This window comes from Arvicola amphibius, chromosome 5 (genome assembly GCF_903992535.2).
Source record: "Arvicola amphibius chromosome 5, mArvAmp1.2, whole genome shotgun sequence".
Lineage (NCBI taxonomy): Eukaryota > Metazoa > Chordata > Mammalia > Rodentia > Cricetidae > Arvicola > Arvicola amphibius.
Genome location: NC_052051.1, coordinates 70304165 through 70324807, shown reverse-complemented (window position 1 = coordinate 70324807; position 20643 = coordinate 70304165). Strand labels below are relative to the sequence as shown.

At 40.4% G+C, this 20643-nt stretch overlaps 1 protein-coding gene across 1 annotated transcript in view; it reads left to right on the top strand.

Moving 5' to 3' along the window:
• Nucleotides 1–20643, top strand: part of Ccdc73 (coiled-coil domain containing 73) — a 114967-nt gene that overhangs the window by 76687 nt on the left and 17637 nt on the right. Inside the window, exons 9-12 of the mRNA XM_038331413.1 lie at nucleotides 7958–8086; nucleotides 8665–8724; nucleotides 11197–11301; nucleotides 19907–20017. Of these exons, the coding sequence (XP_038187341.1) occupies nucleotides 7958–8086; nucleotides 8665–8724; nucleotides 11197–11301; nucleotides 19907–20017 (405 nt within the window). The remainder of the gene's footprint in view (nucleotides 1–7957; nucleotides 8087–8664; nucleotides 8725–11196; nucleotides 11302–19906; nucleotides 20018–20643) is intronic.

Sequence of the window (20643 nt, the reverse complement as noted above, 5' to 3'; positions counted from 1 at the left end):
TACCAAGTATATGGTCAATTTTCGAAAAGGTTCCATGAGCCGCAGAGAAGAAGGTATATTCTTTCCTATTTGGGTGGAATGTTCTATAGATGTCTGTTAAGTCCATTTGGTTCATTACCTCCATTAAGTCTTTCAATTCTCTGTTAGGTTTCTGTCTGATTGACCTGTCCATTGGTGAGAGAGGAGTGTTGAAGTCTCCAACTATTAGTGTGTGTGGTTTGATGGCTGCCTTGAGTTCTAGAAGTGTTTCTTTTACATAAGTGGGAGCTTTTATGTTAGGGGCATAGATATTCAGGATTGAGACTTCATTCTGATGGATTTTTCCTGTTATGAGTATAAAGTGTCCCTTTCCATCTCTTCTGATTGATTTTAGTTTGAAGTCAACTTTGTTGGAAATTAGTATGGCCACACCCGCTTGTTTCTTAGGGCCATTTGCTTGATAAACCTTTTTCCCAACCCTTTACTCTGAGTAGGTGCCTGTCTTTGTGGTTGAGGTGTGTTTCTTGTAAACAGCAAAATGTTGGATTCTGTTTTCGTATCCAGTCTCTTAGCCTGTGCCTTTTTATAGGTGAATTGAGTCCATTGATATTAAGTGATATTAATGACCAGTGGTTGTTAACTTCAGTCATTTTTAGTAGTAGAGTTTGTGTGTTTCCCTTCTTCTAGTTGTGCTGGTGAAGGGTCGCTAGATGCCTGAGTTATTGTCGGCGTTGTTGGACTCCTTGGTTTGTGATTTTCCTTCTATTACTTTCTGCAAGGCTGGATTTGTGGCTGCGTATTGTTTAAATCTGTTTTTGTCCTGGAATATCTTGTTTTCTCCATCAATGGTGAATGCAAGCTTTGCTGGGTATAATAGTCTAGGCTTGCATCCATGTTCCCTAAGTGTCTGTAGCACATCTATCCAAGCTCTTCTGGCTTTCATGGTTTCCATTGAGAAATCAGGTGTAATTCTGATAGGTTTCCCTTTATATGTTACTTGACCTTTTTCCTTTGCAGCTCTTAATATCTGTTCTTTATTCTGTATGTTTTGTGTTTTGATTATTATATGGCGTGGGGATGCTTTCTTTTGATCCAGTCTATTTGGTGTTCTGTAGGCTTCTTGTACCTTCATAGGAACATCCTTCTTTAGGTTGGGGAAGTTTTCTTCTATAATTTTGTTGAATATGTTTTCTGGGCCTTTGAGTTGTAATTCTTCTCCTTCTTCTACCCCAATTATTCTTAGGTTTGGTCTTTTCATGGTGTCCCAGATTTCCTGAATGTTTTGTGTTAAGAATTTGTTAGATTTGTTTAGTTCTTTAATCTGTGAGTTTATTTCCTCTATAGTATCTTCAGAGTCCGAGATTCTTTCTTCCATCTCTTGTATTCGGTTGGAAATACTTGTCTCTGAAGTTTCTGTTCGTTTACTCAGAGTTTCCATTTCCAGTCATCCCTCAGATTGTGTTTTCTTCAATACCTCCATTTCATTTATCAGGTCTTGTACTGTTTCCCTTACCTGTTTGATTGCTTTTTCTTGTGTTTCTTGTTTTTCTTGGGTATCTTTGAGAGATTTATTTATTTCTTCTACCTTTTTGTTTGTCATCTCCATTTCTTTATGGCAGTTTTTTACCTCCTGTTTAAGGTCCTCTATTATTTTCATAAAGTACTGTTTAATGTCGGTTTCTTCTATATCTTCTGGGGTAGGGTGTTCAATTCTTGTTGTTTCGGGATGTCTGGCTTGTGGTGATGTCATGTTGCCTTTCATGTTGTTGGAGGAGCTCCTGCATTGGCGCCTGCCCATCTCTTCCTTCAAAAGGAGCGCGGAGGTGTTTGGTGTCCTGGAGGCCAGGGTCTGACTCCTCCGGGTGGATGGTCAGAGAATAGGAGCAGGACACCTGAGAACACTAGGGAAAGCTTGGGAGACACACAGGGAAGGGAGAAACCGACACAAGCCTGCAGATGGAAGTGGGGGTAGGGGGTCTGTGTTCTCCTCCAGGGCAGGTTGCCCCAGGGTCCGCACTCACCCACCAGTTCAGACAGGATGTCAGGGCACAGGATCAGGGATTCCAGACAGCCCAGGGTCGCAGCCCAGACAAAAGGGCCAAGGTGGGGGCAGGGCGGGATGGAACACCACACAGCGAACCTGGCAGCACAATCCAAAGGTGCCCGCACCCCTCCACAGGAACCCCCAGACCTGCCTGGAGGCCAGAGCCTGACCCCCTTGGGTGGATGGCCCCAGAACTGGAGCAGGACACCCCAAAGAATGATGGATCCTCTGGCAGACTGTCAGGTCCCCTTGCAGGCCAAGCAGCTCTCAGACAAAGGCCTACCTTGCCCTGGGCAGTCAAATGAAGGAGGGGACCTCCCACCGGCCTGGGTGCACTCACTTCCAGGTCCCCAGAGCCCAAACAGGCTGAGCTGTTGGATTTTGTGGCCCCAAAGACGGGAGGATGAGGCAGGGGGAGGGGGGGATTCTGGGTGCAAGCTGGGAAGGGACAGGGAGAGAGAGGCGGTATCCGGGGAGAATAACCCCTGCAGGAAGAGCAGGAATTGTGCTGGTGGCAGGGGGAGTTGTGGAGAGTCGGTGGTCCCTCTCCGGGCAGCTGCCGAGGTTCGGGCACTCACTCCTCACTCACCCCAAAGAATGATGGATCCTCCTGCCGACTGTCAGGTCCCCTTGCAGGCCAAGCAGCTCTCAGACAAAGGCCTACCTTGCTCCGGGCAGTCAAATGAAGGAGGGGACCTCCCACCGGCCTGGGTGCACTCAATTCCAGGTCCCCAGAGCCCAAACAGGCTGAGCTGTGGGATTTTGTGGCCCCAAAGACGGGAGGATGAGGCAGGGGGAGGGGGGGAGGATTCTGAGTGCAAGCTGGGAAGGGACAGGGAGAGAGAGGCGGTATCCGGGGAGAATAACCCCTGCAGGAAGAGCGGGAAGTGTGCTGGTGGCAGGGGGAGTTGTGGAGAGTCGGTGGTCCCTCTCCGGGCAGCTGCCAGGGTTCGGGCACTCACTCCTCACTCACCCCAAAGAATGATGGATCCTCCTGCCGACTGTCAGGTCCCCTTGCAGGCCAAGCAGCTCTCAGACAAAGGCCTACCTTGCTCCGGGCAGTCAAATGAAGGAGGGGACCTCCCACCCCCCTGGGTGCACTCAATTCCAGGTCCCCAGAGCCCAAACAGGCTGAGCTGTGGGATTTTGTGGCCCCAAAGACGGGAGGATGAGGCAGGGGGAGAGGGGGAGGATTCTGGGTGCAAGCTGGGAAGGGACAGGAAGAGAGAGGCGGTATCCGGGGAGAATAACCCCTGCAGGAAGAGCAGGAAGTGTGCTGGTGGCAGGGGGAGTTGTGGAGAGTCGGTGGTCCCTCTCCGGGCAGCTGCCGCAGTTCGGGCACTCACTCCTCACTCACCCCAAAGAATGATGGATCCTCCTGCAGACTGTCAGATCCCCTTGCAGGCCAAGCAGCTCTCAGACAAAGGCCTACCTTGCTCCGGGCAGTCAAATGAAGCTATCTCAAGATTTTTCATAATATTGTAACTAAGGCCTTAACCATTGTATATCTCATTAAAAGTTTGTAAGCTACCCTCTTCTTATGTTTCCTATCTGCCTAGCTGATAGGAAAATGGAAAAAGAAACTATATTTAACTAATGGTGCTGGCCTAATTAGACATCAACATGTAGAAGAATGAAAATAGATTTATATTTATTTCTATGCATAAAACTCAAGTTTAAATGAATCAAAGACCTCAACATAAAACCATCCACATTGAACTTCACAGAAGAAAAAATTAAAAGTACACGTTGTCACATCTCAAACACAGCCTCAGTGGCACAGACATTGAGAGAAAGAATTAATAAATCAGATCTCCTGAATTGAGAAGCTTCTGTATTCCAAAGGACATAGTCAACAAGACATAATATCAGTCTATAGGGTGGGAAATATCTTTACTTATCACCAATCCATTTCAAAAACATACAAAGAACTCAGGAAATTAGTTATCAAAAGAACAAATAATCAATAAAAATATATGTTACAGACCTAACCTGAAAACTCTCAATAGATGAATTTAAGATGACTGAAAGACACTCAAAAAATGCTCAAACACAACATCCTTAACCATTAGAGAAATGTAAATCAGCCGGGCGGTGGTGGCTCACGCCTTTAATCCCAGCACTCGGGGAGGCAGAGGTAGGCGGATCTCTGTGAGTTCGAGGCCAGCCTGGTCTACAAGAGCTAGTTCCAGGACAGGCTCCAAAGCTACAGAGAAACCCTGCCTCGAAAAAAAAAAAAAAAAAAGAAATGTAAATCAAAACTCTGAGATTTTATCTTATCCCTGTAAGAATGACCAAGATTAAAACACCTATGACAATTTATGCTTAAGAGAGTGTGGGGTAAAGAAAAAAACTACTCCACTGCTGGTGGAAGTGCAAACTGGATTCTAGTATGGCGATTTCTTAAAATTAGGCAACCATCATCTTAAGACTCAGCAATTCCCCTTTTGGGTCTATACAAAAGATGCTCAACTGTACCATAAGGACATGTGCTCAACTATGTTTACAGCAGAATTACTTTATCATAGCTAAAACCTGAAAACAACCCAAAATGCACCTCTTCTGCACATATGATAAATGAGAGACATCATCCTTTTAGATAGCCATAAATACCATAAAATATCTTGGAGTAACTCTGACCACACAAATGGAAAAACCTGTAGATAAGAACTTTAAATCTTTTAAGAAAGAAATTTAAGACATCAGAAAATGGAAAGATCTATTCTCTTGTGAAGGTAGACCCAACATAGCAAAAATGACAACCTCACTGAATTACAGATTCAATGCAAATGTTCATTAAAATTATAGCAAAATTCTTCACAGACCTCGAAAGAACAATCCTCAACTTTATAAGAGAGAGATAAAAACTTAGGATAGCCTAAACAATATTAAAATCCTGTACAGTCAAGGAACGTCTGAATGCATCACAATTTTTGACTTTAAAACTTCACTACAGAACCACAGTATTGAAATCGATCCACCTTGGATACAAATTCACGTGCCTACAAACAGCAGATTTTTGACAAAGAAGCAAAATTGTGAAATGAAAAAGAAGCATATTTAACCTGCTAATTAATTTTTTATTGTCCTGAAGCTGCAGTTCCCTGAGGCTAGTTTCCTTTTCTGCAAACCTGCCTTTCAGCTTCTGGTTGAAGCTGTGCAGCAAATCAGGGGGTACGACACAGGCTCTGTCTGCTTGTCTGCCAGCCTGTAGCTTCGTGGATTTCACCCTCATTTGACCCTTACTCCTCCTGTCTTGAGGGACTCCTTGAGTCTGTGAATAAACAAATCCTGTTTACCGAATGCTTTTCTCATGGTATAATCTTACCTTGCCCCGCTGTGTGTCAAAACCTCCAACTCTGACTCATGGTCGGGTGGTCCGTGAAGACAGGCCTGTTCTGTGTGCAGTGGCATTCCGCAAACCTCCACAGTTTTTGCAGGTCCCTGTTCAGGTGCCGTTCTTCAGCATGTGAACTCAGGATATTATGAGGGATCTCTGCGAATCTCCCTCCTGATAAAGCCATGTGAGTTGTGTCTTTATTCCCACACCTCCACGCTGGTCCAAAGAGAGATAGTTTATGTTGGGGTCTGGTCAAATGGAGGGCATGCATTCATTTCACACATCTCCCTAATCCATGTCTTTTTTAAAAGTAATTAACTAGTTAATTTTACATACCAACTGCAATTATTCCTCTTTCCTCTCCTCCTGCTCCCTCCCCCCACCTCTCTTCTATCCCCCCCCATCCACTTCTCCTCAGTCTCCATTCAGAAGGGATAAGTACTCCCCTGGGAGTCAAAGCAGGATATATCAAGTTGAGGCAGAACCAAGCTCCTCCCCCTTGCATCAAGGCTGGGCAAGACATCCCACCATGGAGGATAGGTTCCAAAGAGCCAGCTCATGAGTCAGGTTCTGGCCCCACTGCTAGGGGTCTTACAAAAGACCAAGATACACAAATGTCACCCAGATGCAGAGGACCTAGGTTGGTCCCATGCAGGCTCCCTTACTGTTGGTCCAGAGTTCATGAGCTCCCACAAGCTCAGGCGAACTGTCTCTGTGTGTTTCTCCATCATGGTCTTGACACCCCTTGATCATATAATCCCTCTTCCCTCTCTTCAACTGGACTCTTGGAGTTTGGCCCAGTTCTTGGCTGTAGATCTCTGCATTTGCTTTCACCAGTTACTGGATGAAGGTTCTGTGATGACAATTAGGGTAGTCACCAATCTGATTACAGAAGGCCAGCTCAGTCACCCTCCCCACTATTACTAGGAATCTTAGCAGGAGTCATCCTTGTGCATTCCTGGGAGTTTCCCTGGCACCAAGTTTCTCTCAAATCCCAAAATGGCCCACTCTATCAAGATATCTCTTTCAGCCGGGCGGTGGTGGCTCACGCCTTTAATCCCAGCACTCGGGAGGCAGAGGCAGGCAGATCTCTGTGAGTTCGAGGCCAGCCTGGTCTACAAGAGCTAGGTCCAGGACAGGCTCTAAAAAAGCTGCAGAGAAACCCTGTCTCGAAAAACCAAAAAAAAAAAAAAAAAAAAAAAAAAAGATATCTCTTTCATGCTCTCCTCCTCTGTCCCACCCACAACTCAAACATTCTGATCCTCCATGTTCCCATCCCCCCATCCCCTTCCCTCTACCTCCACTGCTCCCAGTTTACCTAGGACATCTCATCTATTCCTCTTCTGCCTCCCTGGGAAGAGGAGAGTTCTTATTTTAACTGACAGTAATTTGCCTACCTGTTTTTCTAAGAAAAGGCCTACTGCTTGATCCACATGGTTACTTTAACAGTCTTTTCTGCATACCCAAAAGTGATGTATGAACTAAGACTAATTTTCCTGGTTTTTTGGGTGAGGACTTAAGATATAATTGTATGAGGTTATGGCATGTAGAGCCGCAGCCCTCAATTCTGGTTGCATCCCTGTTTCTTGTGGCATCTATTTGAGCTTCCTCCCCCTCAGTTATCCATCCTTTTCCACCTTCTCTATTGGCTTCTTAACTCATCTGTGAATGCTAGGGTTCCTTGGGACACAGTCATTTGTCAGCTTCTGCCTTTCGATAACTTCTTCCTATAAAGGCCCTTGATGGATCAGTCAAATTATATTGAACACTCCATCATGGGATCCTTTCCACCAGGTGATCAATTCATGGGATAGACCTAACAAATGCTATGTCCAGGCTTCAGAGAAGTGTCACTTTGCTGAAAACTGCCATTACATGTACAGACTCACACTGCTCCAGATGCTGAGACTAAGTGATGTTTGAGGGCTTAGCCCTAAGTAGGACAGTTATACTATTTTCTTTAAGGCTCAGGAAACATTGTGGATGAGGGGGTGGAAAGAATGTAAGAATTAGAAGATAAGAGAGAAGCGTTGTAAAATACGATCTTCCGGGCACGGCTTAGCTCTTGCAGTCATGATCTTAGCAGCTATAGTTGCCTGTACTGGGCCTGTGAAAGACTAAGCCTGTTGTCTTCAATCTTGGCTCAGGGAGGGATTTGTGTGATCATACCCCCTCCTGTCTAAAGTATTGACTACTGATGGAATCTCAGAGAGAGGCAGTCAGTATCTTCATTTGTGAACCCACAAATGAGCTCACCAGGCTCCACTGTATAGTTCAAAGCCCATGGACACACAGACTGACAAGTTAAAAGTCAGTGTGTCATGAGACAGAAAGATATGAATGTGAAGAAGAGACTTTTAAGGAGAAGAGGTTTGATATTGGTGGGAGGGAAGATGGGGTGTGTGAGAGAGTAACCAGATGTGTTCTATATATATTGATGAAATTGTCAAAGAAGAACTTTAATAAAATTTATATATAAAAATAATCTGTTGTTAAATGAAGTATAATTTTAAATATTTGGAAACTATCATGAAAACATCTTGCTTTGGTAAAATATATATATACTGAATTTCCTTTTTGTTTCTTATGTCAAGGAACTAAAAAGAGTAGCTTCAGAGTTGATTAAGTCCAAGGTCACATGTAAGCATAAGATGGAAGAAGAAAGTATAGATCTAATAATTAAAGAACAAAAATATGAAGAGCTTCAAGAACGACTCGACATGGTATTTGATTAAATTTACTCAATTTTATAAAATTAAATCTTACTAAAAGTATGAGAACTTTAGGATTATTGCATGAAATATTTCTTTGTAAAGTTAATAAACACGGTAAAAATTAAAGTATGAATCTTTTTTAAATTATTGAACATTTACTTTAATCCCAGCACTTGGGAGGCAGAGACAGGATGATCTCAGTGAGTCTGAGGTTAGCCTGGTCTACCAAGTGAGTTCCAGGACAGTCAGGACAGTTACACAGAGAAACCCTATCTCAAAAAAACAAAAACCAGAAACAAAAACAAAATTATTTAACTTTTTTGTCATTAGTAAATCTTAGAACAAAACTAGGCTATAACATTTCATCGCACTCAGATATAGCTGCAGTGATTTTATGGCACAGTGGTGTCTCTCTAAGTCACGTCTAAGACGGGAAATTTTATAGTTTTAATGCTTATGTTTTTACTAGACTATACTAGGCTTCTTAATTCACTGGATCCAGTGTCTCAACACAAACATGGGTGCTGAATTAAATATAGGATGTACTGAATTTTACATCGTAACTTTAAAATTCTTCAACTTTAAAGGAATTGGAATTAAATAAGAAAATTAATGAAGAGATTTCCCATATTCAAGAAGAAAAACAGGTAAGCACTACTCATATATTTTGGAAGTTAGTTAATATTTTCAAAACCAGTAGAAAGGTGAGAAGTAGATGTGAGACGATATTTGCCTAGGTGTGAAGTAGGCGTTCAGCTAACATGTACTGAGTGGGCATGTTTGCATGTGTTTAGCCAGTCGAATGTATACTGCTACTTTTTGTTATTAAAAAAGACTTCCTTTCTTCCTTCTTTCCTTCTTTCCTTCCTTCCTTCCTTCCTTCCTTCCTTCCTTCCTTCCTTTCTTTCTTTCTTTGAGACAGGTTTTCACTAGGTAGCCCTAGTTGTCTTGAACTTGGCTATGTAGATCAGGTTTGACTTTGAACTCACAGAAATCCACCTGCTTCTGCCTCCTGGGTTTAAAGGCCTGTGCCTTTACATCTATTTTTGTGTTTGTATGTGTCTTAGTATGTGCATTTGTATGTGCTCAAATGTGTGTACACACATCTGTATATGCAGAGACCAGAACTTTTTAGTCCCTCTGAGCTGGAGTTACAGATGCTTATGGGATGGATGCCTGGCTTGTGAAGTGAATGCTGGAGACCAAGTCTGACCCTCAGGATTGTGCAGCAGGCACTCTTAATTGCTGGGCCATTTTTCCAGACCCAGAGTTTTTTTTGTTTTTTTTTTTTAAGTCAGGGTCTCACTCTGTGGTATAGGATAGCCTGGAGTATGTAGACCATGCTGGCCTCAAACTCACTGACAATCCTCCTATCCTATCTCAACCTTCCAGGTGCTAAGATTATAGGCATCAGCCTCATGTTTCCTAGCTAAATTTCCATTTTTCAGAAGTAGTTTTATTATTTTTAGTAATATCTTAGCAAATAATTACTGAAAATATATTAATATACCACATGTGATTTTAGAACAATTTCCTCTTATCTCAATTTATTCTTGTGTTTAAAGAATAGCTTGGAAAAACTGAAGTTATTTTAATTTTTTTTTTAGATTTATCTTATGTATATGAATGTTTTACTGCATATGCATATGTGCACCATGTGCGTGCCTAGTGTCTACAGAAACCAGAAGAGGGCATTGGATCCCCTGGAACTGGAAATACAGATGGTTGTGAGCCACCATGAGGGTGCTAGAAATTGAACCTGGGACCTCTACAAAAGCAACAAGTGCTCTAAAGTGCTGCGCTTTCTCTCCGGCCCCCTTTCTTCTGTTTTTATCTTTTCTTTTTCTTGCTTAACCTTCATTTGATTGGTGATATCCTGGTCTACAGAATCATTTTATAATATTATAATTCATTTTAATAGAGATATATTTCTATATCTCTAGGTGATCAAGGCAACAGGTTTATTTCATTTTTAGATTCTTTATCTTATTCAGTAATATCATAGACTCTGGCACATTTCAGAAATTTACTTTACAAGCTAAGGGACTTTTAGAAATAATACTTAATAGAAATTTGTGTAACAGTAATTATTTTAGATAATAAATTAGAAAAGTGTATTAGTTTAATATAAAATATCAAACTTAAGCTAAAACAATAATAGCTTAAAAACTAGAAATGTGCCAGGTGTTGGTAATGGACACCTTTAACTCTAGCACTGGGGAGGCAGAGACAGGAGGACCTTTGTGAGTCTGAGGCCAACCTGGTCTATAAAGCAAGTTCTGAAACAGCCAGGGCTCTGTTACTCAGACCAACCCTGTGGGAAACCAAAAATGTGAGCCCATTTTACCTTAACTGAAGGTCAGAGAATTTGAGCTTATCTTTGCTCTTTCGAAGTTGTTGACAACAGATGTGGCTACAAAACAAGATATCCTGACCTAGGGTGCGGTTCCTTGGTGTTTTGGACATTAAGATGGTCTATAGAGGTAGATCTGCTCCACCATGATGAAAGATCAGAGAATTCAAGTATGCTTCTGCTCCTTATAAAATAGGAGGTTTGACTTTGGGAGTAGCTGCCTTCAGGATACTTCAGGATACTTCAGGATACTTCAGGATCTAGGCTGTGTTCACTGCCCCAGACATCAAATGCTTTACTTAGAAATTAATGGCTTGATGTCTCAAGTATTGAAACAAATAACTGTTCTGGTTGTCCTTTGAATCATGTTCAAGAAGTCTTTTGCCTTCTTTTACCCTTTTACCTATTGGGGCATAAAAGTGTATGAAAAATAAATGCTAGTGAACTCAGAACTCGAAATTCAACATTCAGTATTCAGCATTTGCTGAGTTGCTCTCCCGGTACTATCCTATGTCTCTGTGTTTCTTTCTTATCTCTGTTCCTCCTACCTAATGTTTCTAATCCTCACACCCCTACCCTGGAGCATACTAACACACCATGGCTAGAAATGCAGCACCCCCAAAAGGCAGCTTGTGACAAAACCCTATTTCAAAACAAAACAAAACAAAAATCCCAAACAAACAAAGAAACAAACAAACAAAAAAAAAACTAGAAATGAATCTGGAGAATGAACTTAGAAACATGGTATATTTTTATGTTTTTGAAGGATATCATCATTTCTTTTCAACACATGCAGCAATTACTTCAGCAACAAACTCAAGCTAATATTGAAATGGATGAAGAGTTGAAGGCGCTAAGGGAAAACAATCAGGTTATGTATCTGTTGTTTAAATCTATGTCTGTCTAGTAGGTTATGTATATGTTGTTTAAGTCTATTTCTGCCTAGTAGGTTATGTATATGTTGTTTAAATCTATTTCTGTCTAGTAGGCTTTAGTTGCATTTAGTATCTTGTTCTACCATTTGATTTTAAAAGGTAAAATACTAGATTCCTTCATCAGTTTTCAGCATCAATATCTAAATTAATAAATATATTTTTTAACATTTGAGTTAAATGTTAACTCAATTAAACATTAAATGTTAAGTTTTATCAAATATCTGACTTGAATTTTTTTGATACAGGGTCTCTCTAATATAATCTTGGCTGTCCTAGAACTTATTGTAGACAAGATTGGCCTCAAACTCACAGACCTGCCTCTGGTTTTAGTGTTAGGATTAAAGGTGTGTGCCATCACGCCCAACTAGTATATAACTTTGTAATGGAATAAGTGGAAATTTTCCATGTTTTAGAGTTGTAGCCAAGGTCAAAATTGAAGGTTGAAAGGAAAAAGTGTCAGTCACATTAAAAAAAAAAGTGTCAGGATTTGGAGGCCTATCTTCGTAAGAATATAATCAAAGTACCATCATCTTCAGGGCAGGTAATGATCGGACTTCACACTCCAAAAGGAGAGGCTTCTCTCTTGCCTCCCTCTTTGGGGGAAGATCCAGCTAAATAAGGTGTCTACAAGGTAGATTCATTGTAAGACAATGAATGAAGGGGGGATGCTACCTTACTCCTTGACTGGGTGCTGGAGGTACCATAGATAATGGGAAGTCCCTCTGTTGTTGCCAGTAGAGTGAAGTGAAGTCAGTTCATGTCAAAATTTACCAAGAATAAGAGTGATGCTCAGGTCTGATCTAGAAATTTAAAAGACTTTTCAAAGTGTTAGGAGTAAACTATGTTTGAGAAATATATTGTGTTCCAGTAGAAAGCGGCCTTGGAAAGGTGAACAAGAGAACTTCATTGATTCTGGACTTGACATGAAGGAACATGGGAGTGAGTGAAGGGGCAGGAACATGACTGGGTTTGACTATGCCAAGTGATGGGATGGCCATTCCATCATCTCACAAGAGATGGGGCATGTTCAGATAGGGTGGCCAATCCATGCTTTTTAAGCCCCTTTGAAGGCAGCAAAGGAAACAGTAAATTGGAACATGTCCCATGACAACTATAGCCATCTCCCATGTAGGGACAGTCATCATAGAGAACTAGGGCTAACTTCCTGAGTGAGAACTAGAGTAGTTACACAGGGACTTGTACTGAGAAGTAATGTCTTCCTTCTGTTTAATTTTGTTCTCAATGTCTTGAAGTTTTTAAATGAATTTTTATCTTTTAAACTTATGTTTGGTAAATTAAGTTATGGAAGTATGTGCTGGAGGCTTGGAGCCTCAACAGGTATTTTCTTGTTTCTATTGCCTCTCAGTCTTGGTTCTTGGCTGCTGCTTCTTCTGCCTTCTAGTGCCCTGGTCCCTTGCCTAACCACCTACTCCCTGCATCTTTCCATTTGTTTGGGGAAATTTTACTTTTTAGTGAATGCATAAGTGCAGTAGGAGAGGTTTGCTGTGGGTACCTGTACCTTTCAGCACTCTGTGGAGAGGCATGGCAGCAGCTCTTCCTGTTTCAGGTTGGCAGCACCTTGGCATGGGCAATGAGTATCCAGTCCAGTGCTGAATGTATCCCTGACTAGCACTCTGATCTTGCCACAGTTACCTTCTGCCATGGGTTTATATAGAGGGCCCCCGGAGAGGAAAGATCACTTCCTTTTCTGGCTAGAATGTGATACATGGGTGAAGCAGGTGGCAGGAAGAAGTGGGGCCCAGAAGGTAGTGACTCTTGTTTATGCTGAGTTGTCATGAAGCTTTTAGGCAGCTGTGCGGGACTTCAGTTGTGCTATGATTTTTTTTCCTGGTCCAGAGAACCAGGCCATTAAATAGAAAATGAAATGTCCTATGGCAGAGAGAGAGAGAGAGAGAGAGAGAGAGAGAGAGAGAGAGAGAGAGAGAGAGAGAGAGAGAGAGAGAGAGGAAAATTTACATATTTTAATACCTCTAATCACTTGTTTCCTCTGCCTTTTTGTTTTGTACCAAGCCACACAAATTTTGTTACTCCATCGTCATTGAATAGAACTAAACTTGAGCAGAGCAAAGCATTTTATCTCCTCACCATTGCTGCCCTATGGCTTATCATGTAAAGGGTTCTGCCTGCCTTCAGTTATATAGGAATTAAAATGTCAAAGATACAGAGGGAGAGAAGTGGACCAGTAGAATCAAGCTATTCATCCCCTTAACCTCTTCACCCATTCTTATAAAAGACTAGTAGAAAACAACTTTTATAAGCAAGAGCCTCTTCACACCTTTTCCCAAGAGCATATGATTTATTTTGGGGAGATATGGTATCACTCTGTCGCCCAGGTTTACCACAGCCTACGGAATGCTGATGTTGTAGGCATGTAGCACCATGTCTGACTCAAGTTCATTATGAGTAGTTGTTACAAGGTCATCTGGTAATCCATGTAAAAGAATTGAACCATAGTTTCTGGGGTAATCCAAGTATTAGAGGTTAGCTCGTTTATTCTGTGAGGGAGTAGAGATCCAGAAAATATAAGCAGTTTTGTTTGGGACCTTATAAATTGTAGAAAAAGCAGTATTACAGCTTTGTCCTGGTCCCAATCCAGCACTACTTCTGTGTTATGTGCTCAACATATTTTCCTAGAAGCATGAGAGCTGTTAAGTTTGTGTTCCAGTTAGCTTCTGTCCACTTGATATAAACTAAACTACACTGGGAAGAGAGCGCATCAGTTGAGGAATTGTCTCCATGGGATTAGCCTGTAAATATTTCTGTGTTGATGGAGGGGGTCAGCTTACTATAATTGATGCCACCTCTGGTTAGTAGTCCTGGTTTGTATTAGAAAACCAATAAGCAAGTCATACAGAGTGGAGAGCAAGCACTGCCCCTCCATGGTCTCTGCTGCAGTTCCTGCCTTCAGTTCTTGCCTCTAAGTTCCTGGCCTGACTTCCCTTGATGATAGAATCTCCTTGTGAACCAAATAAACCTTTACCTCCTCAAATCACTTTTGGTCATGATATTTTTCACAGTGATATAAAATAAACTAAGCAAGTTTGTTAAATCAGTTGTACGAAAATTGTACTATAATCTTGTGGTATCTATAGTGGTCATTGCTTTGAACTACTAACCAAGTCTGCAAGTATGGCCCTAGGATCTTTTAAATGTGCACCAGTATGTTAAATATTCAAATGCCTTTCTTTTTAATTATTACAATTATTACCTGTCTCTTGATATTAAATAGAAAATTATATAATATCTTACAGTACATTTCAAAATATTGACAAGTAGCCTGCTAAGAATGCAAACATTATCCTCCACTATCACCATAATTTTATAAAACAGAACATTTTAAAATATATGTATTTTAAAGATAATCTCAGGATAAAGGACAGAAAAAGAATAAGAAAAAAAGGATAAGAAAAGTCATGTAATCACACTTGGCCATGGACTAGAGAAGTTTGTCATGGATCAGTGCTTAGCTGCAGACTGATGTCTAAGAACCCCTGATATATAGCATAACAAAATATTAATGCTGAGCTGTTGCTAAGGATTACATTGCCTAGATACGACAAGGGTTTTCCTAAGGAACATTCTAATTCCACATGCACTAAAAGGGATCGTTGCTCTTGCTAATGGCCAACTGGTTTTCCTTTCAGTGCTCTGCAGCTAGACTATCATCCCTCTTATATTTTTAGCAGTAAATTTAGAAAGACCATAGATATCTAAATTCTAGTTATAACTTTAGTTGTATTTCTATAGTCATACTATTAAGAGTAGTTTTCATATTCTACTCCTGTGGTTGTTATGTTGTTACTGTATTAACTAGGGCAATTTACTGCTTTTTTAAAGGTTAAAGCATTTAGTGAGTGATTTCAGTTTGACCTCTGACAATATCCTTTTCTCACAGATGTTTTTCAGATTTGCTAATTCAGTTGGAATAACAACAAATTTTCATGTATGTTTGTAATATGCACAAGTTTATGTTCATGATAGATATGTCCATGAAGACAGCAGCATTGTAACAGCAGGATCATAAGCGCATGAGAGTGTCAAGCGAGCTGTGGCCTTGTGAAGTGCTATTAAATGAGTGAATAAACTTGGGCTATTTTCAACTCGGAGGCTACCTGGCTAGGACTCCCAGCTAAAGATGATTAATTAAACCTACATTCACTTCTGCTGCCTTGTGAAACTATTATAAAATGGCAATAAATCCACCAGGACATGAAAATGACAGAAGGAACACAAACAGCTAAGTTTTAAAAGTGAACTATGTGTATAATTATCAGATACAGGAAATAGAAACCCAATTCAAAGTCATAGAAATGAGGCCTGGGATGTGGTTGAGTTGTAGGATCCTTGCCTGGTGTTGTGAGTTTTATCTCAGTTTGATAAGCTAAAGTCATTTTGGACAAGGGAACCTCACTGAGAAAATGCCTCCACTAGATTGGCCTGTGGGCAAGCCTGTAGTGCATTTTCTTAATTGATTGATGTGGGAGGACCCACCTCACTGTGGAAAGTGTCTCTCCCTGGAATGGTGGTCCTGGATGCTATAAGAAAGTGGGCTGCACAAGCCATGGGGAGCCAGCCAGAAAGCAGCATCCTCCATGGACTCTGCATCAGCCCCTGCCTCCAGGTTCCTGTCCTGTTTGAGCTCTTGCCCTGACTTCCCTCGATGATGGGTTTTGATAGGGAACTTTAAGATAAAATAAACCATTTTTTCCCCAAGTAGGTTTTGGTCATGGTGTTTTCTCACAAGAATAGAAAGCCTAAGACAGTGAGATTGTATCTCTGCACCACCAAACAAACAAAACTAAACCCAGAAATCCTGTGTTTTTGAAGTGGGATATGTAGTTAGTTGAAAGACCCAGATGGGAACACCTGTGTAAGACTCTATTGCACCCCCACATTCCTCCTCCCACCCCACTAGTTCTCTCCTCTTTGCTATAGACTTGGAGGTGTATGCTTAGAGTTTGAGAGAGAGCTGAGGTTGAAAGGAATCTAATAGTATGTTGGGGCTCCTTATAGTTAGGAAACTGGTTATCAAAATATTAGTGGCCTGAAATTGATCATGTCGCTAGCAGAAATGGCAACTATTGCAAATTAATTCTTCTCTCTGCCCCTCCCTCTTCACCCCCTCCTCTCTTTTGTCTCCACTTTCTGCCCTCTCTCTCTCCATCCCTTTTCTTTCCCTCCTGTTCGCCCTCCTTATCTTCATCTCTCCTCCCCTTTCCCTTTGCTCTATCTATTCATCAATACACTTTTGGAAATATAGTGACAATAAGTTCAACAGTCGAGCCTGCCATTGTAGTTCTCCTAGTTACAGGGCATCTATTCCAATTCCCAGAGGAGTGAACGGGAGCTTCCTTTCTGGGCAAACTCACCTGCCCAAAGTCATGTTTCACAAAACAAATCATTCAGGCAGAACTCCCTACAGTGAAGTCCAGTGTTTGACAAACTTTTGACCATCTTTTAAATACCTCATTTTTAAGTACAAATAGATTATTAAGTATTACTGTACACTTGAATAAAATCTCTCACAGTTTAAAAACCATGTAAGCAAAAACTGCTTAAAGGAAAATACTAATCCACAGGACAAGAATTAGAAATTCATAAACACAGAATAAGAGAAAGGCTACTAGAAATACAAGTGCAGTGGAAAGGCTGTTAGGTAATGTTGAGATACTTGTTAGAAAGTAGAATCAATAGACACATGGATAAAACTGGGAAGTAGCTCAGGTGGTAAAGGGTTTGTTATGCAAACAGGAGGTCCTGACTTAAGCACCCACTAACAAGTCAGCAGCTGCGAGCCAGGCAGTGGTGGTGCACACAGAGGCAGGTGGATCTCGGTGAGTTTGAAGCCAGCCTGGTCTACAGAGAGAGTTCCAGGACAGCTAGGGCTACACAGAGAAATCCTGTCTTGAAAAACAAAACAACAAACAAGCCAGCCGTGGTGGTGTGTGCTTTTGAGTGCTGGGAGGCAGAGTCAGGCAGATCCCTGGGGCTTAATGGCTGGTGAGCCAGGTTACCCTACCTGGTTGGTGCTCTAGTTTAATGAGAGATGCTGCTTCTGAAAAGCTCCTGAGAAATGATGACACCTGAAGTGGACCTCTGGTCTCCCTGTGCATACACACATGTGCACACAAGGTAAGGAGATGTAAATGAGAGAATACTTTGGGAATTAGCTTTCTCATAGGCAAAACTGGACATCAGAAAAAAATGTAATTGTTTCTGCAAAGGTTGGGGAGATATTGCCAAAGCAGAGTTGTGCTGCACTCAGCCAATCTAACTTCTCAGTAGCCATAGAGGATCCCAGAAACAATTCCCATCCATGCCTGCTTTATCCTGACAACAGTTCCAAGTACCCAGAAAAGGAAGTAAAGGAAGAGAGGGAACCGTGGGACCTAGGAAACAGGAGACTACAGGAGAGAAGGGAATCCTCACTGACCACCTGGCTTATGCAGTCAACTGGAAATAGTAAATCAAGCTGTAAATGGAAGGATGGAAGGGCTCCAAAGAACTGCAACCAAATACCTGAAGGCGGTGGTCTTTTAAAGATAGGATACGAATCAGGAGCAATTGATTGACACACCTAATATGCACTGTTTCAAGAACATGATACTATTGGTCATTTATTGTTAATAGAATAGAGATTGTGGTATGTTCGCTCATCTCTTTCCTAAACATCAATCCACTTTAAAAAATAGAGTATGGTGCCATATAAATAGATATTGTAAAAATATTTGTTAGAATGTTACAATGCTAAGTGCCTATTAATTATGCAACACTGTAAATATTTAGAAACTGCTCTACTATATGTAACCATTATGTGGAAATGTTCCCATTATCCTGAAGAAGAGCAATCAATAAGTCTTCATTTAGATGTTTCAAAGTTTCTAGTGGGACAGAGAACAGTGTTCTTGTCACAAGATACAAAATTCTTTTTATTAGATATGGTGTCATAATTTCACAGACATATTTACACATTGATAGTCTAGATGTAACCAAGAACTCTTTAAGTAGAACGTCCTTAAGACTTTTAAGTGAGCCGGGCTGTGGTGGCACATGCCTTTAATCTCAGCACTCGGGAGGCAGAGGCAAAAATAAGACTTTTAAGTGAGATGAATTTCTATTTAGTAGTATGGGAAGTGAATAAGAGTTAGTTTGCCTTTTAGAAAAGCAAATTACAGGGCAGTACATTTGTGTGATAAGGCTCTCAGCTGTTTGTAAAGAATCTCATCACAGAAACTTGTAAAGTGCTGAGTGTCGGGAGGAGAACTCAGGCCATTTCCACCTTTCCCTTTTACGTTGTTTTGTGTAGCTACAAGTTTTTACCCAGTTTACATAGCTTTATAAGTAATAAACAGATGAACTTAAAATTCTAGATGCATTAGGTATATAGATACTTTTTAAAATTTGCTTTAATTACAAACAGATAGTAAAGAGACCTAGTAATGTTAGTGATAGTGATTCATAGTTCCAAAATCCTAGTCTTAGAAAGCACTTGACAGCCGGGCGGTGGTGGCGCACGCCTCTTTAATCCCAGCACTTGGGAGGCAGAGGCAGGCGGATCTCTGAGTTCGAGGCCAGCCTGGTCTACAAGAGCTAGTTCCAGGACAGGCTCTAGAAACTACAGGGAAACCCTGTCTCGAAAAAACCAAAAAAAAAAAAAAAAAAAAAAAAAAAAAAAAAAAACACTTGACAATATTTTTATTATTTTTTAAATTTGTTAAACTTTTTATATATGCTTTATAGCTTTCACATCTTGTATATTTTTTATTTTAAAACAATCTTTTTTAATTTTACATACCATTCCAGTTCCCTCTCCTTCCCCTCCTTCTGCTCCTCTCACCTTCCTCTGACCCCACTCCCCATCCATTCCTCAGAGTAGGTGAGGCAGGACCAAGGCCCTCCCCCAGTATCTAGGCTCCATAGGGAATGAACCCCCAAAAACAGTTCACATTGTTCATGTCATGTATATTTTTATTTTTAAAAATTTATGTTTTTTTTTTTTAGAGAGAACGGGATAGGGTGATTCTATTACATTAGGTCAATGAAGTAACTAAGTGATGTATTAAATAAGCTAGGCTAGAAAGTATTAATTTGAAATTAGAATTGTTTTTTAAGGGTTTCTATTTCTAGCTGCTTAATTTCTAAAATAAACAGGTAAAAACATCTTATGGTAGTTAAAATTTTTAGTAGGTTAGGCAGGATTATGCTACATTTCATGCCTTTCAATGCTGCACTTTATATTACTTTTTCAGTACATTAAAACTTATGCAGTGAAACTGAATAATGGCAATGTTTTTATACCCTTTTATAGCCGTTTCTTCATCATAGCCTCCCCCTATTCCTGTTAGCTAAACTCTAAGCACCTTTCTGTTAATTTATGAAAATTGTTGTTGAGGTAGCACATTACCACTGATCTGTATGGCACTTTCAGCATGTTTCACGCAAAGGTCTGAGCAACATAAAACACATCAAAATTCATTAATGTGGTATTGATTATTTTTTGGATAATTAATTTTATTGCAGACCCTTGAAAGAGATAATGAGCTGCAAAGGGAGAAGGTAAAGGGAAATGAAGAAAAGTTCCTTAATCTCCAGAATGAGCATGAGAACGCACTCAGAACTTGGAAGAGACGTGTAGGTTCATTAAATTGTAAAATAGTAAAGTATTTAAAATAGCTATTGAATACTAAAAAAAATTACAGAATTGATGTCAGACAGTTTCTTCTTGTACTCATATATCTGCCAAAGTGAGTGTATTTTTAAAAACTAAATTTAATAAAATTCCCTCTGGTGTTTTCATGCATAGAAGACTATATGTGTATGTTTTTATACACACATAAAGCATATGTGACTATATAGAATAGCTATTAATGTGACAAAGAAAAATTAACTTGCATCTAAATAAAATAATTCAGTATATTTTAGTGAATTGGAATCATATGTGAACTATTGGGCAAGATTATTGTCCTCAGTAGTTTTGTTGAGATGTGTCAGAGACATGTTAGAACATGTATGCAGTTCTGAGTGCTGTTGTACTAATATCTTACTAGGAGATTAGATGATGTAAACAGCTACTTCCTTTAAGTCATATTTTTTCAGTTACACTAAATGTTAATTTGATAAAATATGTAAAACAATTGTAGAAAATGATGTTAATTCAAGTTGAAAAGCAAAATTTTACTTCAAAGACTGATGGATCACAAAATTGGATTTTCTTTCTTAAAACCAATTTTCATTGATTTTACAATTCCTTAGAAAGG